Source organism: Athene cunicularia, assembly GCF_003259725.1.
Source record: "Athene cunicularia isolate RWA chromosome 4 unlocalized genomic scaffold, athCun1 chr4_part3, whole genome shotgun sequence".
In the NCBI taxonomy this organism is placed as follows: domain Eukaryota; kingdom Metazoa; phylum Chordata; class Aves; order Strigiformes; family Strigidae; genus Athene; species Athene cunicularia.
In genome coordinates this window covers 11,403,341-11,429,848 of record NW_020799100.1, presented here as the reverse complement: position 1 = coordinate 11,429,848, position 26,508 = coordinate 11,403,341, and the positions used below count along the sequence as shown (strand labels likewise).

Here is a 26,508-nt window from a genome sequence, read left to right as displayed (position 1 = left end):
GGTGCCACTGAAGTCCCTAACTTCTCCTATCAGGCTGAATAAGAAAAGAGCCGTTGTCCTTCTTTCTACTGCTGTTCCAAGATAAATGACTTAAAATTAAGGAAAGGAAACATTTATCCACAAACATATTTATGGCAGCAAGTTCAGTGAATGAAAGGACACTTGCTGTGCAGAGCCAGGCAGGATCCGTGTCGGTAATCAATCAATAGCTACAATCCCACGCCAGAAATTCATTAGGCTCTTGGCCGATTAACAGGGCTCGCGGTCCCTCAGCACCCTGGAGAGCAGCCGCCGGGCTCCGGCACCGCGGGGCTCCGCTCCCGGGGGTCCCTCCCGGGGTCCCTCCCGGGGGTCCATTCACAAGGCTTTCGGCCATGGCAGCTCTTGTCTTTAGTTCCCACTCATGGTTCAACTCGAGCTGGGAGCAGCTTTTGTCTGTCCCTCGGCCACCACCGGCAACAAGGTTTTGATATTCTGAAGCAGTGAATTTTTTAGGGCTTCCTAATTTTTTTCACACCATGGAAAATTTTGGATTTCCCACGAAATGACAGCAGAAAAAAATTAGTACAATTCAGGATTGTTTCAATTTTAGAGAGGATTTTGACTGTAGAGGTCAGAAGAGTCCTCTTTGCCTTCGAGTGCTATTTCCGCGATGATAACATTGCTACCGCAGTGTGGCCAGCTGGGGAACTGCTCTCCTTGAGAAAACTCAAGTCGTTCTTTATTGTTTCACTTCTTTTTTTTTTTTTTTTTTTTTTTTTTTTTTTTTTTTTAATAATTGAGGAATTGCCTTTTAGATAATTAAAGGAAAAAAACTTAGGACAGTGCCACCAGTAACTGAGGGCCATCAGTCAGAGTCCAAGTGGACTCTGCTGTATTAGAGTCCTACCCTAGCTCTGCTGACACACCTTCTTCTCACAGGGATGAGTCCTGCCTCCCTCTGTGCCATGCAGGCAGCTCCATGCTAGAACTCCTGGAGAAACTCTGTATGCCTCTTCTGGACAGAGGAAGGCAAGAGTGTTGGTCTTTCTCTCCCTAGTCCAGAGAATCTCCCAGGCTCTGGACATGTTGCCATGAGAGGGTGTCAAGTTTTGCAAGGAGGCAAAAAATGAATGACTGAGAGAAACAGTCCACAGAAATGTGTCATGCATGGGGTTGGAAAGGAGGAGCAAACCCCTCCCAGCCACAGAACAAGGTTGTGTCCTTCTATTGGAAGCCAGGATCTGCAGGCCAGACACAGGCAGCTGGTGCAGGGGCCAGGCAAAGTCCTGTTGCTGCCTTACTGGGAAAACAGGGCAACCAGGCTCTTTTCCGCCTGATGCCAGTGTTTTTAGCACCTTACTTCCCCCTCATCCCTGCATAAATCTAGGTAAACTCACTGACTTCAGACACTCTCCCCTCCATGCAGCCATGTCCTCTCTGCTTTTTCCCATCCCAGGTGACAGGAACCCCATAAGCAGAGATGAGTATGAGGCACAGAGCTTCAGCCTCAGAAACACTGTGTCAGACACTGAGGCCAAGTTCTCAGTTCCTAGAAAGGGAGTGGGTTTCAACAGTCACAACTGGATTTAAATCACTGTCTTGGTGTAAGAGCCACCAGTGCCAGCCAGCCTAAGCCAAGCAGGCAGATGGAGAGGAAGGGAGACAGAAATCTTCAGCTGTGTAAAAGTGACTATGATGAGGTTCTTTTGTGTTCATGGAGGACAGTGTAGAAACGATGGGCTTCAACTACAGCAAAAGGGGTGTCAGACATAAAGAAAAATGTCCCAACAAGAGTAGTGCAGCAGCAGCAGGACAGATCTCCCAAGAAGCTCATGAAATCTCCAGTGATGGTGATTTATAAAAGTAGGATTCACACCCAGGGGTGAGAGCTGAGCAGGCTGCCTTGGGAAATCTGTCAAGATTCATGCAGACTTTTTATGGCTGGGGTTTAAGACTTGTCCTAGGTTTGCAAAATAAAAGCTTGAGCCTGTAAACTGGCCATCAAAAGCCTGGCTTCTGCATCCTGTCTCCTGCTGGGACACAGGCAGAGTATGGGTTGTTCTGTTTAGGACTGCCGTTTGCTGACTGCAGTAGCATCTGTGCAGTACCTGGAAACCTCGATCAGGTTCTCATCAGGGTCTCGGAAGTAGATGGATGTTATTGGACCCATGGCACCAGTTCTGGCCACAGGACCTTCTTCAATAATCACCCCACAAGCCTAGGAGGAGACATGAGTAGGGGTTTAATGCTTAAAGTAGTCTTATGAGGGCTTTATGAATTCTCCCCCCCAGCCTTGATAACACGAGCTGTTGTATGAAACAATTCTGACATTCCTCAAGACACAGACCCTGAAAGTGTCACTTGGGAGGGTCTGGCTTCATGTCTTTTGGGGTCACACTGCCTGTGGACACTCTATGCCTTCCTCACCTTCAGATGATCCAGCAGCTGCTCCAGGGGCACCTGTGTGATAAGGCAGATGTCTGCAGAGCCAGGGACCGGGCGCCGAGCTTTGGGTTCAAACTCCTTCCCAGCCTCATGCAGGTTAAACTTCTGGTTGCCAAAATGTAAAGCTTTGCGATTTCCCTGTGCCCAAAGAAAATAATCAAAGTGCATTGAGACTTAGTGGGCTGGAAGCCTTCAGCATCCACTCACCCATGTAGTCCTAAAAGTCCTGGGGACCTGGCTGTAGTCCTGCAAACTCTGGGCTCTTTCTATGTCAACCCAAGACAAGAACTGACCACTGCAAGGCTCCCATGACAGCCCTCAAGATGTGGTGTGACTCAAGAAAGTCCTACAGCCACGTTCAGCTACTTCCAAACCATAGTGATGTAAGTTTTCAGCTTGGGGCACTCTCCATCCTGCCTGTGCAGCAGCTGCACAAATAATGCACAGGTTGACACTGCAGTGGGAAAAAAAAGATGAGGCAATGGGAAGAGGGTGAGGAAGAAGGTTTTGGCATCTCTTTTCTTTGTAGATTTTCATGGAGATTTCTGTAAGCTCATATGGCAGCTGAGTCCCCATGGATATGCAGGACACTGACATGCCATCTGTGCCCACCTAAAGAACAAAATGAGGCTCACTGTAGCCTTGGGATGTGAATGTATGTGCTTTTAAGATACCTGAGGAGACGGGAGAGAAGAACATAACTTTGGAAGTTTAAAAGGTGCAGCATGTACATCCAAAACAGGTCAAGTGGCTTGAAGGTCAGGCAGGAGACAAGTTGGGGCTGTTCTGAAAATATCAACCATCTTTTCCTCTCTTTGCTAATGTAAATATCAAAACAAGAGCCTGTCAGGCTCTGTATAGGATGTGTGGGTTTGAGGGTTCTCCTTCTTCTGTCCTAGAAATTGTTTTTCAAACAACATTTCTCTTTTTATCACTTTGACTTCTTCTGCAGCATGGTTTGGACTTTCTTCTGACACAGCTTGACTCTGTTGAAACTCAGAGCTTGATGGTCTGCAGCTTGTGCTGGTCCTACCATCCCCACCCCAAGGAGGTTCCCCAGAGACCTTATCAGAGATCCACAAGGACCAGCCACTGGCTCAGAACTCCAGCTCCAGGCCTGCTAGACCTGAGCTGAGCCTGAGCCCCATGTTACCTTGAAAGTCACCACCTCCATGCCCAGGACTTTGGAATAAAAGGCCACAGTGTCCTCAATGCTCTTCACAGTCAACACAAGGTGGTCCAAGCGCTGGATGAAACATGGGGGTGGACTCATACATTCTTCCTTCCAGGACATCATCTCAGGCCTGGGAACCAGCATGCAAAACCACAGAACGTGAAGGTTAGACACACAGCTACTCAGGGATGTAGGTAGCTGTGAACAGAACTGTGAAAGGAGATCAAACCGATTTCTCTTGGCCTGCAGGTGGCACAAGTACAGAAGCAATAAATTATCCTCCTGGAAGGGCCTCAGACCCCTGCTTTGCTCTGGTGGAACCTGAGCATGCCAGAGCCCCTGGCTGGGGCCAGATCTTGAGGATCAGCTGTGTGACCTCGCTGAGGGCTGACGTCACCAAGATGCTGAGCCCCCAGTGCACAAAAACCTGTGTGCACCGAGGATGGACCATGTGTGTGATCCTTTCCTCAGACTCCCTTTAGTGTCCTCCCAACCTCGTTCATGTCCAGGTGTGGACACTCATCCAGGTGGAGCAGAGACAGAGAGTGAAGACAAGATGGTTGCTGGCAGTGCAGTAGGAAATGTCTCTGGGGGAAGAATATTCCCTGGAAAAGAGGGCACCAGGGCTGCTTCGTGTCCCCATGGAAAGGGGCTCTGTCATTATTGTACAGAAAGAGCACAGAATCCCTTCTGGTGCCTATATAATGTAGATGTAAAACATGGACTATAAGATAAGGTCAGTGGCCCTAACCAGTGCCAAGAGGATGAGAACTTGCCACCAACATGACTGCACTGTGGGACTGATCCCAGGGGCTGAACAGCTGAGGGCTCTGGGACTGTGACATGATGGCTTGGCAAGAAAGAATTAGTTTTAGGAAAATTTAAGAGTGATGAAAATATTTCAGTGACCTACTTGTCACATGGCTGCTTCACTTCATCCCCATTTGCACCAGATCAGGATCCCTGATGATCCTGTTCTGATGATCCCTGAACCCCTGATCCTCAGCACATATATAAAGCAGGCTCAGGCTGCTTAACTCAGTGACAGCAGATCTTCCTGCTGTTCCCAGAGCCTGGGAGGACTTTTGTACCAAGCTGTTAAAAGGAAATGGATCTGGCCTTGGTAGTCTGAATTATATTTCTGAGAGGCTGTGAAGTTTTAATTTCATTTTGGGTTTGGTTGATTTTACCTTCATAAAACCTGGCTGTGGAAACTAGGAGGTCTGTGACAAGCCCCTCAATGACAAATCGAGTAAAGTTCCTTTCAAATCAGTAACAGCTCTCTACTTAGATACATTTACTTCTTGCTCTTAAAAAGCCCCAAATCCTGAGCCAAGTGACAATTCATTTTCCTGAGACCCTCAATAGTTTCTCCACTGACACCCTTGTTCAAGGCAAGTTCAACACTCCTGTTGCCTCTCAGGAAACAAAACAAAACAAAACAAAACAACAACCAAACCAAACCCAAACCCAAAACCAAACAGGAAAACAGCCCACAACACCAAGCCCTTTTTCCTTGACGTTTGCCCTCAAAGTGATAGATGTCATCAGCAGTGGGTGAGGTTGATGCCAGAGATTCAAGGAGATGCAGCATGAGGGTATAGGGGACTCCGCAGCCTGGGCTTACATTGGTTCCTGGTGTTTTCTTTTAGGTTGGGTTCATATGATCTGGCATTGCCCTTCTGCAGCAGAGTGGCAAGGAGAGATCTCAAGGTCAGCATAAAAGCAGGCACAGTTTCACCGGGACATCTGCTCACTGCAGTCAGAGGAGCTTGCTTGGAGCAATACCTCGTTGTCCCCAAGCCCATGCTGGGACTGCAGCATGGCCCAGACTGTGCCCGGCGATTGCACCCGTTATGGAGGGAAGCTCTTAACACAGGCAGAGGAAAGTCACTGCTCCTCTTTGCTGCAGATGGTGTGTGGTGTTTAACAACCTCACCTCTGAGCAACCTGGGCTCAATCCCTCCGCAAAGCCCTTTCCACCCAGGAAGTCCTCCTGGGTGTTCCCAAGTTGCAGGGCCCTCATGTCACAGCCTGCAGCTCCCACCTCCCGCCCAGCAAAGCTTGCCAATGCAACCCTCCCCTCCCATGTGGGCCCCTCAGTGAAGAGCTGCAAGGAAATTGGACTGCAAAAATAGGCTGAGTACCTGCGAGAGAGGACAAACAATTGGGCAAGCCAGTGCCGGACGGTTCCCTTATGACAGACCTCTTCCTGCTGCCTGGAGCCGAGCTCTGCAAGCAGCAACGTCACAGCAGAATGGGGGGGGAACCGAGATTAGAAACAGGAGCTCTGAACACTGCTCCCCGCAGAGGTGTACCTTGACCCAAAGGATCTGAAAGTCCAACTACATAGAGTTGCTTGAAAAATCCCGGAAAAAGAGTCTGGATATTTTAGCAACATATTTTTTTCCCTTGCAACAGAAAGATGTGTTAATGTGCTGTATTAAAGCACAGTTGATCTTGGTGCTCAGGCTGGGGTGATTTACTGTTAAGTCGAAGCAAGGATATCCCTGGAGAAGAGCAGCTGTGGCAAGAAGCTGTAGTGGGCTCCCCACCTCCCCAGCAGTGGGCAACGGGCCTGTTCACCTCTTTACCAGCAAGATTATATTCTGCCATGCAACTTGCTGAGGTCTTATTGCCCCTTCGAGGCACTTGCTGTCGCTGGGAGCACTCCAAGCTCCCCCTAGTAAAAGATGTGTGAGCTGTAGGTGGCATGCTAACAGCCAATAGATAGCAAGGAACAATAGAAAAGATGATGTGCACAGCTTTGTGCCTCTTTTTGGACACTCCTTCCTGCAAACAGACATATCCAAAGGGGTTCTCTGTGGTCTGAGGCAGAGTTAGAGATTTTCTTTTTCTTCCTCTACCCAAATCTGGCAAAAATAAAATGGAGTTTTGAAAGGTCTGATGCTCTCTGCGCAGTTGGCTTCAAAGGATTGAGTAGTTCAGGCTGCAGAAAAGCTGCTGGGCAAGTGGTTCAAGGCACAGGACATTCTGTGTTAAAATTGTTCTGCCCAGACCTTCTTCACCCAAGCTGTCCACACTTCACTCTGTGCAGCAACATGCCAAATAAACCCCAAATTTCTGATACATGGAAGTAGCTGAAAATGGTTTTTTGCCTTGGGTCAAGGGAAAAGGACACCTGTGTGTTGCTGTGGGAGGGAGCAGTTAAGTGCCTGTATCCTTTTTGTGCAGCCTTTTTGGACTTTTCTCCCCTAATTGTCCAAGCTGGCTGACAAAATTTACCCCAAAGCTACTTCATGGGTTTTCATCTACTGCCAGCTAGCAACGGTGAGGGTGAGTAGGTTAGACAAGCTAATTCTGGAACATGCAACATCACCTTCATGCCTTCCTGGTCTTGAAGGTCACTGTGGGTTTACTCACGCTGGAGAAAGCAGAGCTGAGGTAGAAATCCCACAGCCAGAGCTCTTCCTCCTCAGTACAGTCATGTCCCTTAAGAGTCCTCCAGTGGGGGGAATGCCACCGGTCTCCACACAAAATAACAGAAATAAAGAGGATGCCAATGCTCTGAATGAGTAAGGATGCTCATAAATCTGCCCTGAGAGTAATTATGGAAAACAGACCATACTTATTTTTGAAACACGGGTGACACCCCACTCCTGTGGGCTCTGCAGCAGCCTTGTGCTAGCTGGCCCAGAGCAGGGCAAGCAGGACAGAGAGGAGATCAGCTCACACTGCAGCCTCGCTCGAAGGAGGCTGTCAACACCTCTTCCTTCTGTCAGCCCCCGATTTTCACATGACATGCCAGAGCTGACTGTTCTGGTGATTTCTGTTGTCCTATCCACTCCAGACCAAGAGGTTCAACAGCTACACAGTGAGGCTGGCAGACAGAGGGACAACAGAAGGCGGACTTCCCAACCTCATTTTCTTGGGAAAAATCTAATATATTTTCTTTACTAAAACTCCCAAGGTTGTTTCCACAGGTGCTAACAACAGTACCATTGACATTGTCACCTGACAGGGCTTTGAGGGCACTAACTGACTTTAGTAGCCCTGACCAGACTCACCTGGGGGCTTCCACCCACATCCGTGGGCCCTGGAGCATATTTAAGCTCTTCTCAGGACCTTCATTCCGTGTCTGAGTTTTGGTGTAGGGGTGCTGGTCTTTAGTCTAGCCCCAGGTGTGCCTCTGCCTGGCTAATTATCCTGCTGGTCTGGATTTCAGCTTACGGACTGATATCCTGGTCCTTGACCCTGTGTCATCACTATGGACCTGCTTGTTATTTTGTACTGAACCAAAGTCCTTCTTTTTAGAGAGAAGGTTATAATGGACATCATGTTAACCCTGTGATTACCATCACAAGATACAAAGGCCATATTTTCAACAACAAAAATAGATTAGCAAGCTGAGATGTTGCTATAGGATGTTTCATAAGAAAATGGGATGAGAACAGGCAACTCCCTGAAAGATGAATGTGGATCTCTAGAACTGTAGCGTTTGCTCCACTCCAGTTTACATGCAGGTAAATTCTTTCTTAACTAAAAGCAATACAATTTTTTATGGTAGTAACTCTGAAATTTCATCTGTGTCTACTGAAGTAATGAGCAATGATGCATATTCTGATACCTGGATATAGTAACACTGCACACATCTGGGTGTCTCGGAGTGTTGTCACCCTGTTGTTTTAGCACAGGTTCACTGTAAAATCTGAGAGTACATAAAAAAGAGAGAGTGCCTGGAGAGAAGATGCTTTTCACTGTTCAGCTTCCCTGGATGTGGTCTGCGAAAAACATACAGCACCGGCACTCACTGTGGTAGAAATCTGAGGTTTGGGAGGGGTTTTTTTACTAGCTGCCTAATGGTTTCTTAGAGCAGGGAAGATGTGGTTTGGGTCTGAGAACTCCACTTCCCCAAGGGACATCTAGCCAAAGACCGATAAGTCAGAGGCACTTTGGCATTAAGTTCAGGATGGGATCCCCATATATCAAACTTCAACTCAGGAAGGGTTTTGAGTTTAGCTCCTTAAAGGTGTAGCTGCAGACAAGGATTCTGGAAGTCAAAAGACATCCAAAGAGGATTGCCTCTACATGTTGGACAGAGTGATGGAGTTAAAGTAGCTCAGCAAGTCCTCCATGGTGAAGTCCATGGCGATCCCTGAGCCTTCATAACAGCGTTGGATGAGATCCTCAAACTCTTGGTACTGACGTATGAACTCCTGCTCCATAGCATGCCACACCACCTAGGGAAAAACACACCGTCAGCTCCCTTCATCAGCCCGTGACAGCTATACATGCTTTGCCGTCCTGAACCCCACAAAACCTCATAGCATTACACCCAGACCGCACGCCAGTTACCGGCAAAAGATTTTCCTCCGGGGAGAGATACTTGTGGATTTTCCTGTAGAGGGTCTCAAGGGCTCTTTTTACTTCCTTGCCAGGGTATTTTTCAATGACTTTCCTCAGCTCCTGCTTGCTGTAGGCAAGCTGAAAGCTGACCTCTTCTTCTTTCACCCCTTGAGCCACACGGGCTTTCACCCCTTCAAAAAAGTGCTGGAAAGACAAGAAGACATTCACTGATGAGCTGCCCTAGGGCAGACTCCTGTGTCAGGGCTGAAACCTGACCACTTTCCTCAGTTCCCTTCCTATGTCTAATTAAGTGGAAATTAAGTATTGGAGATTGCTCCAGGAAAGCAGGGCAACTGGGAATTTGACCAGTTCTCTTCCCTCCCTACTTGACAAGCAGCATCTCTAAGGGTTGCAGTACCATGGAGCAATGGATCTGCTGGAAAAACCACTCATGTTCCTTCATACAGCTTTGGTCACTACAGACGGTTTGAAGCCAGAGGTGGTGTTGGGGGTTCCCAGAATCTGCAGAAGTGTAAAGCAAAACTCAAGTTTTCTCAGTTCTTCCAGGTTATTCTATGAAAGCAAGAAAGGCAGTTCTGTAGGGAGGAGTTTTAAAAGGAGCACATGTTCCACCCCAAGCACAGATGTTGCTTGAGAGCCCAGGGCTATGCCAACCCAAGGGATACAGACCTCTGCTAGCTTTCAGAAAAGTACCAAGAGCAGCGTAGCTCCACAAAAAGCTCAGTGCCAACAAATATTTTTTCTGCATAAGCTTTTCAGAATCTGTCAGGCTGGAAGGGACCTCAGGAGGTCTTTAGTTCAACCTCCTGCTCAAAGCAAACTCAATAGTGAATTCAAACAAGGGTATCTGAGGCATTTCTCAAGGTAGGTCTTGAAAACCTTCAAGGATAGAGATGGTGCAACCTCTCTGGACAGACTGTTTCAATGCTTTGTTATCCTCATAGTCATTCTTGCCTTCTATCCAGCTGGAACCTTCCTTTTTGCATTCTCTGACTGTTATCTCTCATCCTCTTGCTATGCACCTCAGTAATCTTCTAGGGAAGGTGGCTACTAAGTACCCCTGAAATTGTTTCTTTTCCAGGCTGACAGAGCCTAGCTCCTTCAGCTTCTTCTCACCATGTTGGTGGCCCTCCACTGGCCTTGCTCAAGTTTAACAACACCTCTTGTCACACGTGTATGTGACACACATTTCTATCTCTGCCGCAGCTAGACATGGTGTTCCACATCTGGTCTAATGAAGGCTGAAAAAAGAGAATAATCACTTTCTTAAACCTTCTGTCTACCTTCCTGTTCATATAGCCCAATAATATGTTTGCTGTCTTGGGTATTTCCACTGCAGTTCTGCTGTGAAGAAATACTGTAAATACCAAGGATTTTCAGAGGGAAAAAGGTTCCTAAATGTATAAACTGTTTTCAAAACCAGAAATGGGCTCCTACATTACCTAGGCCCCTTTGCAACTTCCCTTGATGTTAGTGAATTGTGCTCAAATCTGAAAAGGTATGTGGTGTTCTAGGGAAGGCCATGTCAGGACTCCAGAAACCCTGAGCAGAATGCAATCACTTTGCTTGTGAGCAATGCAATTATACTTTCCCTCACAGAGGAAGGGTTTGAAGTCATTAACATAGCAGGGCTGCAGGTAGCATGAGACACCGAGCTGATCTTCCAGTCAAACCTGCAAGATGTTTGACAGCAAAGACTGGAAACAAATTGAAAGTAACAGGCCCTATAAATTATTCAAGCTGATCTCAGACTGTGAGACATTTTAGGCTAGTGAGAAGAGAGGAGCAAAGGGAGGAGGGGTCTCAGGAGCAGCCATTGTCTCTGGGAGGAAGGGGGATGTCTGTCTGAATTTGCAAAGCCAGATGCTCTTATCTCAGTTAACAAAGCAGCCACTTGGGAAGCGTGAAACTGTATTAGCTGACTTAGCCTAGGCAGCCGTGCAAAAAGAAACTAGCATCTGTCAGACACAGGCACGCAACCCGGATCAGAGGTCCAAACAGGTCCTCATGCTGCTACATAGAGGCTGAGTTGCAGAGCTGGTACCAGCATCTGAGCTCTGTTCTTGCTGGAGCTGTGCTGAATGGTGAAACCCACCAGTAAGTGAAGGTGTGGGAGCACTGGGGATGTGACAACAAACTAATATAACCCAGACTGGATTTGGGGAAGGGTGATTTGAACACCAGTTAATTTATAATTTTGGGAAGTGCAGTTGCCCTTTGAGACCCATGCAAGTGTCAGTTTATCCTGTACTCACATTGAGTTTCTCCAGTGGCTGGCCCAGGTACTTGATGACATATTTTTCCATGTGCTCGCTATACATTTGCTTGGCTTCTCTCTTCTTGTCTTCCAGGCAATGGATCTTCTTTTGGCACAGGAAGCAGTGAATGTGGTGGAAATTTTCCATCATGACCATATCTGTGTTCACCTTCAGGTTTGCCGAGGACAGACTATTGACTTAAAAGAAAGAAACAAATAAGGTATGGAGAGAAGACCTTGCAGGCTGGGTCAAGAGGGACATGGGAGGCAGACACTGTCAGGCTTTGGTCACCAGTGGAGGGTTTAACCATGAGCTCAGGTGAGCATCATCACAGGTTGTTCAGCTCTTCATCCACCTTGCCCTGCAGAGCCCTGGGGTCGTGACATTTAATAACTGTTTACCCAAAAGGGTGGAGAGACATCCAAGTCCAGCCCTGTCCAAGTCTATTTCTGCCCTGGGCGCTAGACCAGCACGTCAGCATGGCACACATTTGGCCTCCCAAGTGGAGGCACAGCTCACCACGCTGCCAGCCACTCACCAGCTCGTCTGGAGAGGGCAAGAGCTTGAGTAGCTCATTGTGCATGCAGAACAGAGCGGGCCCTTCTCACTCAAGGCAGTAAACATGTCATTAGGCTGTCTCATTTGAACCGACTGACTTCTTCCAGTACCAGAGGGAGTAACAATTCGTTACACAAATACTGATCCCTGTTCATGAGCCAGGTTCCCTATCTCACCTGCTTCATTGTAAATATTGATGGAGCCTGGAAGGGGCTGTGTTCACGGATTTATGAGCTGCTACTCAGTGGGTCACCCCAGGCTCATCTGCAGGTGGGAGCTGCCTCTCTACACCACCTTGTGATCTGTTGTTTGAAGACTTGGAGCTGTTACTTCTTCAGCTCCTCAGGTCCTCTCCAGGCTGGGATGCAGGGTATCTCCACTGACAAATAGCTGTGGGCACCAGCTGGGACAACACAGGAGTCTACCAAAGTCTTCCTGCCTTGCTCTCCCAACACCTCTCTCCCTACCAGTATGGATTGGTGTTTTGAGGAAAGTTGCTCCTTGGCTGCTACTGCTCCCGACACCTCTGAGCTCGTGAGGAGTCTGATATGTAGTGAGGAGCTACTCCCTCCATAGTGGGAAAGGAGAGGTTGACATTAGATTCAAAGCTAAGCACATGTGTCTCAGCCCTGTCACAGCTGGGACCATCCCAGTGTGGCAGACACCATGCACCTGGCACGCTATGCTCTCTGAATTTGTCTGATGTTCCCAGGCTCTTGCTGAGTGAAGGGAGTTTCATCTCCCAACAGTGCCCAGGAGGCAGGTAGCCTGCACATACCCTGCTCTGGTGGCTCAGCTGATTGCTAGTAACTCTTGAAGCTGCAGCTATACATTTTCCTGTCTGATGAATCCAGCCACCAGCCTTTGTACTCACTGCTGCTGAAGACACTGATGGCCAGCCTGAGATGTGCTTTGTCCAGCTCCCCTCTCCGCTGAGCTGTCCTGAACACCTCCTCTGAGAAGCTCACAAACTCCTCGAAGCGGCTCACAGAGGGCAGGATCCCGCCTTTCATCTTGCTGGGCATCTTTGTCTCCTCAATCTCTTTGCACAAGTTCCCCTGGCAACAACACACAAGACATGGCACTCTCAGATCTGACATGGCCCCAGCCTCATTTTGTGGTGCACTAAGGCACAAGCCAAAAAACAAGCAAAGTAATCATTCGTGTGTACCACTTTCTCTATTTACAGTATCTTCAATGGGAAGATATATGATCTCTGTTTGAGGCTGGACATGAATCTGCGCTAGTTGCTCTCCTGGACCTGGTGTACCTGGTCTCTCAGGCTGTGTGGTTCTTTGCCCAGACACAGCGCTGCAGTCTCCCCAGGCAGACACCCACAGCTCCTAGGGCAGAGGTGATGACCACTGCCACTTCATGCTCTTCTCAGGCTAGTTTATAAGCAGACTTGCTGCTCGAGGTCTTGGAACAAACACAGCTGATGTCAATGTGAGGACTCGGTGGACTCAGGGAAAGGTTTATTGGCCAATTCTGATGGGTTGTCACCCCCCCGCATCCCTGCCACAATCACCTCCTTGTTGCTTGGGCCTGGAGGCCAGCATGAGAACAGGAGAGCCATCTGATATGATGCCTTCATTCCCACAGCCTCCCAGTACTCCACATGGGGGAAAACCCTTTGGTTTGGCCATCCTGGTAAGAGGAGGCACAGATGGCTCTTACATTTATTGTGTCCCACCTCCCTCACACAGACACAATCGTTAATGCTGTGAGGGTCTAGTCCTCCCAAAACCAGAGTCAGATCCCTGTTTGATACAAGCCAGTACTATCTTCAGTGAAGATCATGTTAGAAGTTTAGGAGATTGTGATGGAGGTCAAACATCACTCAGGTCTACTTGGGCTTACTGCAGCTGACACTCACAATGCATCTGTTGAAGTTGCTCTTGGCCAGGAGCAGCATGTTGCCCAGGACACTGTTGAGGAAGGATGAGGGGAGAGCTGAGGAAGAGCCCCACATCTCAAAGATGGAGTCATTCAAGGTAACCAGGACCTGCAAGCAGCTGAATGGGTGGACCTTATTGCAAACATCTAGAAATCCTCTCAGCTCTGGTTCCAGGCAACTGAAGATCTCACTCAGCAGCCAGGTCATAGGTTCTTCTAGTCTTAAAAAAAAAAAAAAAAAAGTTAAGCCATTAAATGGGGAGGGACCTGTGGCCAGCTGCAGAGGCAAGGACAAAGCTAAAGAAAGAATCAAAGGCATCTGTATTGCAATGGAGCCTGCTTATGCTTGGGTCATCCTTCAACTCCACACCATCTCTGCTCATAAAAGGACTTTGAAATGTCCTGGTTTGCCTGCCAAATGAAAAAGTTCAGTGTTCTTGTGCTGACATTCTTAATAAGATTTCTGTTCTACAGTATATTTTCACATTAGGACATTGCTAATAAGGAAATAAAACTGATCAAACCATAGGGTTTTCCATGAAACATAAACCTAATTTTCTGATCCACCCTGAATCGGAGCTGCTGTGCTGGGGAGAAGCAGAACCAGTAGGTTCTTCTCAGTCTCTCTGGGTTTTTGCTACCCAGGGTGCAAACCTGAGACCACTTAGTAGGCAGCAGGATTGTCAAGAGGTGAAAAAAAAAAATCCTCCATCATTTCCTCAGGCAGTCCCTGTAGGACACTCCAGACCATGCCCCTGTCAGAGCAGCCAACTGATCACCCACGTACTGGCTCCGAGGCTTGGTGCAGGGAGGGTCCTCTGGAGATGTGCTTTCTACTTCCTTAGTGGCAGATGCCTGAAAGAAAGAATGGAATGGAAATTATGATTTGTCTCCCCTCCCTTGAAGAGAGGAAACTTGCTATCTGAGTTTCTGCCACCTCATATTGGAGTTCTGTGTTTAATGCTTAGAGATCCTGTGATTTTGCTGGAGACATCCATTAAGTTCAAGCCTATTCTTCTCTGTCATCAGAGGTCTTAAGCTTCCCCACTACTGACACCACTGACAGTTACTAGAGGACAAGAGCCCAGGAGAGCGCAGGTATCTGACGGAGGTAAGCAGCCACCATACTGTGCCTGCAGAGGCTTGTATCAAGCTGGAGGGAGGACTGGCTAATGGGACTGGAGAGGACATCGTCCTCACACTTACCTTCAGCACCTGCAGGTCTGTAGCGTCGTGGCTTAGCTGGAAGAATTTCTCAATGAACTGCTGCTCCATGGTGCAAAGGGGTTGCAGCTCTCTCAGCACCTGCTCCAACATCTGCTTAGAAACCATCAGGCATGTTAGAAAAGCCTTCTAGCACACACTGAGGACACTGGAGTAGATGTCCATGTCCACCTGAAGTGAAATCTAGGTGAAATGAAGGTCAGCCATGTAGAGCATTTCTGCTTCTGCTCCAGGTACACAGCACTAGAGAAAGGACCATGGGATGGGTTGAAGCACTTGCACATTCACTGTGGAACACATTCACCCTTTAGAAAACCACAGCTCCTTACCTTCATGACATTGTCTTTGTCTGGTGTGTCCTCCTGGCCTTCTCTGATCCCAGGGAGACTCCACCGAGACTGCTGTCTGCTCCCCATTGCCATCGGCTTCTCTGAACTTTCCTGAAGACCTGCATAGTTTGTTGGTAGGTGATTAGACATCTCCATCCCTCTTGGCCTCTCCAGCTCCTTTGATCATTTTAACAGATTAAAATGTCTCTTTTTATGTCTGATCTTATGCGTGAATTGGCCTTTTCCTGTTGGATTCAGATATATGGGGGATGCAGGTTTTGCTCTCATTTTTTAATCTGCCTTCTCACCTGCTGCAATATTTTTCATAACTTTTCTTCTATTTCACTGTCTGTGATGCTTACCCTTTTTCATCTAGTGCTTAATACTAACTCTTAAGGACTGGGGAGGGAAAAAATCTAGGTGATAAAAACATAAATCATCAGAAATGCCTGCAAGTTTCAGGAAAAATATTTGTTGCTTAGTTTTGATAGTAAATTGCCATAAAACAATACCCAGGCAGATGGAAGGGTTGGCTTTTTTCAAAAACTAGCCTTTTAAAATTATAAACATTCACCTGGAAATTAATATACTTTCCAAATATTACCAGTTTTTACCACAGTGTTTTCACTGGGTGCTTGGCTTAAGTGGAAAAGTTGAAAAATGTCTTTGAAATGTGCATTAAAAAAATACTGTTATACTCTCAGTGGGGAAACATCCATATCATTTTCTAATTAATTCTAAAAATTTATGTCATTCCACTAACCCCAGTGGTCCTGGGTGAGTCAGGCCAGCTCTCCATTTCTCATAACATCCAAAATATCCTTGTTTGAGCCACTACCTGCAGGGCTTTTACCTTTGGAAAGGATTTGTCAGATGCCCTGCATGTGGAGCTGGGATGAGAAATGACAGCCAGCCCTGATTGTGACCTCAGCCTTGCTAAAACCATGGAGAAAATTAATGAGCTGCTTCATAATCTTTTTCCCACCCTTATGCAACGGGTGATGATAATTTCACTTGCTGGAAAGTGGCAAAACCAGGAAAAGATTATCTCCCCACAGTAAACAGGAAAGAATTTTACGAGCCTGTAAATTTTAATGTGGAAAAAGGAATAAGAAAATGAGGAGAAAAGACTTAATTATTGGCTCATAATTAATTATAAACAGCTTGGGGTTTGCCTTCTAAACTCTCCTATAATACTGAAACAAGGCAATAAATCATCAGGTGGTATATTTAGAAGCAATTGACATAAATAATCCTTTATGAGGGCAGGGAATCAACCCTAAAAATTCACTGCCAGGGTAATCAGTAGAAAGAAAGAGGCACAGAGAGCTAGAGCAAGCCTGGGATATTTTAAAGCAAGGATGAGGGATGTTATCAGGCAAGTGTCCTTGCAACCTGGGCTTTCATCCATGCAGCAGCTCACCCCAACGAGCAGCTGAGCAGGCGAAACATCGGGGAAGACCTTGGATGAGGTTCCCGCAGAACTTCATCAAAGCCAAACCTTCCCTGCAAAACAGGCTGAGGCCAACCAATTTTGCAGAAAATATTTCAGCAGGAGTCTCTGAAGGTCCCCAGGAGCTAGTAGAAACTGTGCTTGCGTTCAGTGCCCGCTGCCGCCAAGCTCCTTCCGCAGAAGGCCATGTGCAGGCATTGCCGGGGTGCTGCAGACCCTGCATTATGTCCCTGAGCCAAGGAGAGGTCAGCTTCACCTCCGGAGGGAGGTGAGAGGAGAGGAGATGTGATGCTCTCCCTCCTACTTTGTCCGCAGGATGTCCAGGGGTGGACAGACAAATCTCAGTTGGTAGCACCGCCAGCCCTGGGGAAGGTGCCTCTCTGCAGCGTGGCTGGCAGAAGCGCTGTGGACACAACTTTCTAAAAACTCCCGCTATCACCAGTTGCACTCTGCAGTGACATGGTGTGCTGCTCACATTAATGATGGGCTGAGCATCCCCAACCAAGCCTGGGGCTTCCTACTTGTCCCAGACCTCTTCTCACCACAGGGAGCAAAGCATGGTACCAGCACACCCCAGCACCCACAAAACCAGTTTCATCTCATCCTGGTCATGGCAGCAACACCAGCAACAGGCAGACACCTCTGGGTGATTTATAACAGTGCAGTAACAGGCTTGTAGCCATCAAGGTGTCCTTCTAGTGCTGCAATGGTTTTTGCAGACACTGGATTTTCTTCTGGGATTTTAATTATTCCCATTTTATGGGACTCCCATAGGCATTAAAGACAGACAAAGTACTGAAAGGAAATCACTGGTTTAACATTTACCAAAAGGGGATCAGGCAGACTGGCTGCAACACATGCCCTACACTATCTATTTTTTTATTTAACAAGTCCATTTTCATAAAGGTCCTCATTAATAGCCATCTCTGCCCCTGCAATATCCCCCATTTTAATGGCTTTCTGAGCAGACCCAGCTGTTCTCTGGAGGAGACAAACTTGGGTGTTTTTATTTTCTATCACCCAGCAGAATTAAAGTCCCTTGCTCAGAGCCCATCAATCACTTCGCAAATAGGAACCAGGGCCTCTTTATCCTATACACAATCTTTGTTATTTCCTTCTGTTTGAATAAAAGCAATCAACCTTCTTCAGGAAATAGTGCTTGATCACATTATCTTATAAACCACAGATTGGAATTTGCTTCCCCACTGCTAATTCCCCAGGCTTGCTTGCTGCCAGTAAGTTCATTACCTCTTATCAGGAATTCCTATTTTTAAGTGAGAAAGAGCACATTTCCCACGAAAAGCTGTGTCCAGGCATGGAGGAGAGGGGTGTGTGAGAGTCATGTTACCTTTTTTAACTATTTGTTTTACCCAGTGTGGCAGGTGAGGCAAACCGTATGTCCCTCTCTGTTGGAGCTGAGTGTAGGAGCTGTATGGTGAGCCAGCCCCCGTATGAACGAGGCAGTAAGAGCTGGAAGCTGGAATCAAATTGGTCCTGACTAGAATATCTCATTACAACGACTGATTTATTCGTGCATGCACCCCTTCTTCCAAGGAGAGTGGGCAGGGTTGGACACTCAAAGACAAGACCCAGCACAGGCTGTGTGGCAGCAGGGGGATGGCAAAGCAAGCGAGTCATGGAGAGCCACACGAACTGGCCATGTCCTGTCCCAGTATGATACCACCAGCTCTGACTGCTGCCCTGGGGAGAGATTTCCTCAGACACTACATCTCTGGTGAGCTGAAAGGAAGTATGGGAACAGTCCTCTACTCTGCTTGGGGCCCTCCACCTGGGCCAATACACCCTCATGAGGTACCATCACCAGCCCATCATTTTGTGGTTGAACATAGGCATCCTCCCTGGTGTCCAGATTGCAGCAGCAGGGATGGCCAAAATGTTCAAAGGGTTTGTAGCCCAGAGCCAACAAGTGATGCATCAAGTGCTCCAGCCCTGTTGTGTCCCTGGCACCTCTGAGGAGGACAGAGGACGCTCAGGGAGAAAATGTGTGTTGTAACACCCCCATGGGAGAAGGGTCTTTCTATACAGTTCTCATGAAATTATATCCTTTTTCAGAAAATCCATATCTCAGTATTATCCTGAGATTATTATTACCACCTCCTTCTATTTTCCTGTTATCTGTTTGCTATAGGCTTTCCTGAGTCCTCCAGCATCTGTGACAGCTTGTAGCAACAAGTACAGCAGGTTAACGGCATTACACACAAGTAATTTCCTATCACCACTTTTCAGCATGTCTCTGATTTAATTGCCTGTTACCTTGTTTTTAAATTACAAGGAGAATAATAATGTCCTGCTGACTTTCCCTACACAACTTATTTTTTGATCCTTTTTATCATGTCACTACTTTTCTGCTGGAACTAGCAGAGAGATTTTGATCCCCATTTTTCCCTCCCTTGGCTCCATAGTTTGGCAAATCATTCTGGCATGGAAAAATGTGTTTCTGGTGACTATAAAAATCTGAACTTCTACCGTCGGTTTCTTCCTTCAAAGGGGATAAATTTTTGAAAATTACAAATAGCAGGGAGAAAAAGCCCAAGTGTTTTTCCTTTTCCACTCCTCTTCTTTCCAGTGACAAAAGACTATTTAAGTGAAATTTTCTTTCTTTCTCTTCAAGACTCGGGTGCTCTGTTGCAGGTACATGTACACTGACAGCACTGTCCGTCCTGGTTTGGTCCCATGGTCTTGAGGTCCCCTGTTTTCCTAGTATTTGTGGCTGGGTGTCTTTCCCAGGGGAACTGGCACTGGGCAGGGAGGATTTGGAAGGGGTGGTGGGTATGTTGACATACAGCTGTGATGCATACTCAAAACCAGGACCTGAGACGTGCTCCTGTGTCCCTCTCTTCAGACACAGCTGCCAGCATCTGGGAGTTACAGTGTGCTGCTGTTGGCCCATCGGACTGGGACTGACTGGGGAAGTACTGGGAGTGCAGTAAGGGGATGAACAGACCCAACACTCAGGTCCTCTTGTGCTTCTCAATGCTGTGCCTCTTCACTTCTGTGAGGTGGGAGCTGCTGCAGCTGCTGTGATACAGAACAAAGTGATGCTGAGTGGTCCCACCCAGAATGATGCAGGGCCAGGCAACAGTACAAAACTTGGGACATGGAGGAAGCTTCTTCTGACACCCCAGCATAGGAAACACTGCCAGCAGCAGCAGTGTCCCGTTCCCACTCATGTGCAAGCTGCTGCTAGCATAGGCTTTCTCTGTCCCTGCTTGAGACTCACCAGATTCTTCACAGATCCACTGAGCAGGGAGGAGATTACAGCAAAACAACACAAATATTCTCCCTCCCCTTTATGGCCAATTCTGAAACTGAGGGAAAGGGCCCTGAAGGGCTACAGAAGTGGAAATCACATGCAATGATCTGACCCTGCAGCCTCAGGGTAGCTCCCTCCAGATGCACATGGCCCAGGCTCCTTAACAATCCCTTGTACCCCACAAGAATGTCAGACTTCATCCCAGAAGACAAAGGTTGGGCAAATATCAGGGCAGTTGGGTCAGCTGGACAGAGGCTGTGGGTACAATCATTGCTGTGGGGTCAGCACAGCAAGTGCAGAAAGGAAGAGCCCTTCACCAGGCTCCTTCAGCCACCAGCCTCATTTCCTTCCCTAGGCTTTGTCCTCTGGCTCTGGGGTCTGGACACAAGTGATTAAGTAGGTGCTGGAAGAAGCTGGGCTCGCACTCTGATAGACTAAACACACCATGCAAAGTGGTTTTTGACATTCAAGCTGGGCCAAGCTGGCATGGAACTTTCCATTACAGTGCTTTGTTTTGCTGAAGGAAAATGTGACTTCTGCACAATCGAAAACTTCCAGAGGAGACAGATCAGTTTCTCTTTTTATCTTCAGAAACACCTGACTGGAATATTTTGAGTCAGATGCAGTGATTTCTGTTGAAATGATCACCTTGGGACAACACAGCCCCACAGTCACCTCACTATGAAATCATTCTGCTCTCACAAATATTGCTATGAATACACTCGTGTCTTCAGGGACAGGCTTGGTGCCATCTCTTTACAGGGAAAAGTGTTTCTGAGGAGTCTGTGACCAGCTCTGTTTGCAGGAAATATGGACCAGGCATCAGCCAGGCAGTCCCACACCCCTCTCTCTTACAGCTCCTCAGGACACAGTCTCAGCCACCCATGCATCAGGTCTCAGTCCTGTGGAGGGAAGGTGCACACACGCTACAGCTCTGACAAGCAGCTAAACAAAACTGAATACACGGAGCCAAGGCTCACCCAAACACTGCCTGGTGTAAAGCAGTCAGCTCTGTCACGTGCTGCCAACTGCAGACACGGTCCGTGGAGGAGAAAGAAAATTCATGGCACAAAATCTGGGGAAGACACCTGTGATGGAGGATGATTGCTGTCTTCCCTACTTGCAAATAAATCACTGCTCAGCAGCACAAAGGTCATATTTGCAAATCACTCACTTCCTTTTCTTCTTCCTAACAAGAAGGTTTTGGCTTGTTCAAAAAAGGCTTTGATTTCCCGGTCATAGAGTCTGCTGAGCTTCTGGGCATAAACCTGGAAAGTAGAGAAACGGCCAGATGAAAGCAAAAAGACCAAATTGTATCATTTCAGATCTTTTCCTTCAACACAGTGTCTACCACTGATTCCCAGACTGCTTTCTGTCAAGCACAGTGGCCCAACATCATGTGGCCAAGTTGGCTAGGTGCTCTCCTAGAAGGGCCAAATGCTGGAAGCTTGTGGTGGTATGGGTCTGGTGAAACCAAGCTCTCATCACGAATTAAGCAGTTTGACTAATCTGTTCCTGGTGAATGGTTTGCAGTATTTGATCAGGATTTCATCCATACCTTGGGAAGATCGCAGAACAGAACTGGGTTGGCGTTTCTCAGCCAGGCCATCAGCGGGGTATAGGGCACCAGTTCCTCATGGTGGAGTCGATGGCTTGGTGCAGATAGCTTGTCAATAGGCTGACCAAGAGCAGGGACCTGAGCATTACCCTAAAGCAGAGGAAACAGCAGAAAGAGTCAAATAAAACATAGCCTTGAAACGCTCCGTGAAATAATTGCTTCATTATTGCCCTTGAATTTCCAGTTCTGAATATGCTGGAGAAGCAGATTTAAAGGGCAAAGCGGAGCATGCGTGATCACTTTGAACTCTAGCTTTAATCCCATGTCCTAAGAACAATTCTGATCCCAGAGGAATGAGCTGCCCCATCACTAATATGTGGGATACTCCAACTAAGCACAGCGGTCAGGAGAAGACACAGATGAAAAGCTCATTTTTGGGGAGCATGCTGGAAATTGTCCCTCTGAGCACTGGGAGGTGGGTATGCCTCGGGGGGGTGGGATCCAGTGGAGGGCAAGGATGCTGCACAGCTGATGCAGTCCATTTGCCAGGGTCTGGCAGAGCTGGGACACTGCACCCACAGAGTCAGAGTCGTGTAGGTGGGATGGGAGCCCAGCAGGTTCAGAACAGGTGCTGGTGGAGCAGCTTGCTCAGGGACGTGTCCAGTCAAGGTCTGAAAATCTCCAAGGATGGAGTTCCCTCCCAGTTCTCTGAAAGTCACATCCCTTCCTGGAGTCAATGCTTGAAAGTAAATGCTAAAGATCTAAGGAAATAATGCAAGGATTTGTGACTTGCTCCTTTTCTCTTCATGAAATGAAATCGAGAAGAGTAACATTTTCCTTTCTGATTTCTGCCCACAGAGATATTGTCCACCATATCTTTTAAACTGCAAGACAAGCACTTGAAAATGTTAATCAAAGGATCAAAGGATTGGCTTTTATCCTGGGATTTTATGTTACAGATGAACAACCACCACCCTCCCCAAAGTTAAACAAGAAAATCTAAAGCAAAAATCTTCAGGCCTAAGCAGTTTTTAAAATGACCAGAGGATTAATGACTATCATGGGAGGGAAGCTGATAGCCTGATAGACACAGAATTGTGCTGAATTTCTTCCACATGCCTGCAAAACTAACCAGAGGGCTGGGGGGCAGCGGCAGGGTGAATGTATGTAAAAAGACCTCTTTGGGGAGTCACTTTTGGAAAATCCTCTTACAGTGGCATCCCCTATACTGCCGATACCATTTTACCAGAATATTCAAATTTGCCAGGACTTTGAGCTGCCACGTGCAGAGAAAAGCCCACCTGCAGCTCAAAGATGCTTGTAATGTGACTGATGAAAGAGCTTTCGAAGTTCTGCTTAAGTGTTTCAAACATGATCAGTTGCTCAGCCACAGACTGCAGTTTTCGGTAACCTTGAGGGGAAAAAAAAGAGAGAGTATCATGATACTGAGTGGCACAAGCTGTGGTGCCTGAGGACTAGCATTGCTCATCACACTGGGAAATAAAACAGGTCTTCAAGGAGAAACTTCTGGGGTAAATACTACCATGCAAAAGCCAACAAAGGGGAAAATATTTGCTATGGTACCAAGCAAATACAGACAGACAGGGAGTTTATAGTAAAAAACCCCAAATAATTGCAAAGCATCCATCACTTTGACCATGGCCAAGGACAAACACCCAGTCTCTTCATAAGGAAAGCGTGGGGTTTCATGCCAGGATCAAGTCCCTGTACACCAGGAGGTCTCCAGCAACACCCACAGTGGATACTGCTAAAATGAATTATCATTTTTCCATGCTCAAGTACAAACAACTGGGTTGCCCCAAAAGGTCACAATTTCTAAACATGCCTTTCCACCAGTTCCTTTCCAAACGATAAGAGATGTTTTATACAGATGGCAGACAACAATAGCCAGGTATTTAGAAGAATTGTATGCATGCGTGCCGTAAGCCTGCCTCGACTCTAACGTAATCTGGACCAGGCGGTGCCTGAGCCCAGAGGCGCCTGCAGACCTGCCTGTGGTGTGTGGATACCCCAGCTTGGCCATTTGCAGTGTGAATTGGATTTCTCTAGGAATGAAGCCAGTCGCCCCCACAGCAACTTTTCTCCATGGATGTTCAGAGGTAATGCTTTCCCAGCCCTGCCTGACTGTGCTCCTAGGTGAAGCTGCTAGGCCTTTAAAAGCACCAGCAATATCTCCAGCAGAAAGCTGACCCTGCAAGCCTGTCCCCCCAGCTCTCAGCTTCAGGTGCACTGCAGGGAAATAGTGTTTGTAGCTCTGCACCTTACACCCCAGGTATCCCTTGGTCAGTGCTGCTACTTAGCTTCCCAAATACACTCCTGCCTTCTATTTCTTTCCTACTTTGCCCAGGCAGCCTGCCGGGCTGCCCACCAAGTGTGTGAGCCAATTTCTGGGAACACCCCCACCAGCTTCAGCGGTTCGGGGGCATCTGCAGAGGCTGGACAGCACAAAGTGGTGCTGGGTGTGCAGCACAGGTTGTGTGGGAGATAGTGGCTCTGCTGTCTGCAGACATAAATCTCTGCTCTCTACTCACCGGGCTGTACCTGGATGTTCATGCAGGCAGATAAAGCTTCTGCTGCAGCAATGCAGGCTTTCACTCTGCTGGGACTGGAAAGATCTGCTCGGCTCAGGGCATCACAGTGTTCCCTGCTGAGACTTAGGTGGGTCTAAAAAAAAAGGCAGAAGAAAACAGGTACAAGCACAGCCAGCTTCTCATCCCTTCTCATCCCACACAGAAGGCTGCTGGCTTGAAATAGCCAAGTGCTACCTTCAGCTGCCAGGCTGCATGTGTCCCTCAAAAGACCATGCTGCTCTATCCCCACCAAAACCAAAGATCTGCACGGTAACAACTGCAGCGGTCACCACAGAAGACCTGGAAAACCTCAACATGAGTTTGCAATGGGCCGGCACCTCTGGTATGTCTCCTGGCAACAAAGTAATGGGGAAGAGAAAGAAAAAGCAAAGGAAACTGCAACTTGAGTTACTCAGAATTGAAAAGGTCAATGGCATAGAGGTAAGCAGTGGAAGTGAGGATTAGCTGTATTATTACAGCACAGTTCTTGCATTTATAGCACTTTATGTCTGTTAATAATTTGCTTTCCCATATTTTCAGAGCTCGTCAAGAGTCTTTCTGCTGGCTGTGTTGTCCCCTGCCCCAGTGTCTCTGTGGCTATGAGGTGCTGCAGAGAAAAGCTCCTTACTCCACAGTGGGTGCAGAGACAGGCTGATGTGCACAAAGTCCACAGCTGATGGCAGATATTGACTTAACCTTGTTACCTTCAAGGGTGGGAAAAAGAAAAATAAAAAAATTAAAGCAAAGGAGAGAGGAAGAATGGGCAAACTCCCATCAGTGGGGAGTGGAAAGAGATGCAACAGGGTCTCTGGACAAGCAGCCTCTCCAGGGCAACAGGGAGTCCCCAGAAAGCTTTTCTGATGGTAGATGTGTAGTGCCTCAGTATCCACTCGAAGTCCCCAGAGGTATCTCTGCCTGTGAGGTTATCAGTGCTGATGGGAGCACGATTTGACCAGGGGTGAGTGCTTCATTCTCTGGCTCTAATTGCTCATTAAGTACTGTGTTTGCATATTCCTGGGTTATGATTGCTGGCTATTGAAATGACTCTTATCTACTAATGAGAACTGGCTTTCCCTAGTACAAAGATACAAACCGAAAGCTACTAAGGGAAGAAGAAAGCAGCTACCCTCAGTGGCAATTGCTTCCCACAAGACACCCCGCAAAACGGACGTAGGTATGTCTGAAACTTGAAAACACAAGGCTGGGAGGATTACAGTGCTTTGGGTGCAAGGATAAAAACACTGCTCCAGCAGCTTCTGAGCTTGTAAGAAGGTCCCAAAGCTGACAGTGAAAGGCAGACCACATCACCTCAAGTGAAATGCTACAGAACTGCATTCAGAAGGTCCTTGGCATTACATAATTTGAGGCTCACCTTGCCCATGAAAAGAACTTTTAGGGACCCCTCTTACAGCCCTAGACCACAGCGATGGTACTACTGGTCTACCTGTAGTCCATCCCAGCTGTGTGGTTGTCATTATATTATCAAGACAACAAAGTCCCTCATTTCTAGGCCAGAGAAGCTCTGTAGCCTTTGCAGACAGATAATAGTTTTCAGAGTGTTTGAGGCTCACTGAATGCTTTTTCTAATACATTCAACAGGCTGAAGATTTATGTCTTTGCAAATCTACACACCGTGAGAAAGAGGATCTCATCCATCAGCCTTGTCTTGTTGGAAATGATGCAATGTAGCAAGGAGTTTTCCCGGTGGATGTGGTCCATCTGCTGCTTCACACTTCCCAGTAACTCATCGTAGATCTGCAAGGTCTCCTCCACTCTGGCCACCTCTGCCAGGGCCTCATCAATGGAGCTCATCAGCTGTGTCACCTGCTTCTCAGAAGATATAATGGCTCTAAGGTTGGCCTGTGAAATGGAGAAACAGATGGCTTCAGCACTGTAGCAGGGACTAACCACCATATCAGAGTCAAATATCCTGACCTTCACTGTCCCAAGTCAAATCAGAGACCCTGTCATTATAACATGCAAAGTACTGTTATAATTGCAGCTGTCCTGCATCACTACTTGCACAAGGTCAATGTCTTGTCTTTGCACTTGGCTCAACTTTACATCAGCAAGCATCTGCAGGTCCCAAGTGCCAGGGCAGAACAAAACCCTTCCCTGAGCAAGGTGTATGCTCAGAGGACTTTCATCTGTCACAGCAAAGAGGTTACTGTGGAGTCGCCGGGCAAATCTGACCATAAGCAGAGTACATTCTGTAGGTTTGGTGAGGGTACCAACCCTTTCTGGTTTCTGCACCCTAGTTTTCCCTCTGTGCACTAGAAAAGTCCCAAAGGGACACTGCATGGTGTCTCCAACCCTTTATTGCCAGAACTGGTGAAGTCTCCTGAGGACTTGGGTGTCCATCCCACACTGTTTGTAAGGAAACATGCCCAGTTTGAGGTACTGGCCATTTCTGGCTGGTTCTAACACATTTATGTAGG

General features: G+C 47.4%; 2 protein-coding genes across 2 annotated transcripts in view; both read right to left on the bottom strand.

The window, feature by feature from the left end:
* Positions 1-2,047: 2,047 nt before the first annotated feature.
* GLOD5 (glyoxalase domain containing 5) lies at positions 2,048-5,825 on the bottom strand. Its single transcript, XM_026848778.1, has 4 exons — positions 5,749-5,825; positions 3,581-3,731; positions 2,410-2,565; positions 2,048-2,200 (listed from the first exon to the last, which is right to left on the bottom strand). The coding sequence occupies exons 2-4, from the start codon at positions 3,722-3,724 to the stop codon at positions 2,048-2,050; spliced, it is 453 nt and encodes a 150-aa protein (XP_026704579.1). The 5' UTR covers positions 3,725-3,731; positions 5,749-5,825.
* A 2,821-nt stretch (positions 5,826-8,646) lies between these two features.
* The window catches only part of LOC113480157 (exocyst complex component 1-like), a 36,434-nt gene continuing 18,572 nt past the window's right edge, over positions 8,647-26,508 (bottom strand). Inside the window, exons 6-18 of the mRNA XM_026848777.1 lie at positions 25,703-25,930; positions 24,032-24,164; positions 22,781-22,890; positions 21,480-21,629; positions 21,096-21,189; positions 15,195-15,313; positions 14,848-14,958; positions 14,429-14,496; positions 13,622-13,862; positions 12,620-12,803; positions 11,185-11,384; positions 8,918-9,112; positions 8,647-8,802 (exon numbers count right to left, since the gene is read on the bottom strand). Coding sequence (XP_026704578.1) covers positions 8,647-8,802; positions 8,918-9,112; positions 11,185-11,384; positions 12,620-12,803; positions 13,622-13,862; positions 14,429-14,496; positions 14,848-14,958; positions 15,195-15,313; positions 21,096-21,189; positions 21,480-21,629; positions 22,781-22,890; positions 24,032-24,164; positions 25,703-25,930 — 1,989 coding nt within the window. The remainder of the gene's footprint in view (positions 8,803-8,917; positions 9,113-11,184; positions 11,385-12,619; positions 12,804-13,621; positions 13,863-14,428; positions 14,497-14,847; positions 14,959-15,194; positions 15,314-21,095; positions 21,190-21,479; positions 21,630-22,780; positions 22,891-24,031; positions 24,165-25,702; positions 25,931-26,508) is intronic.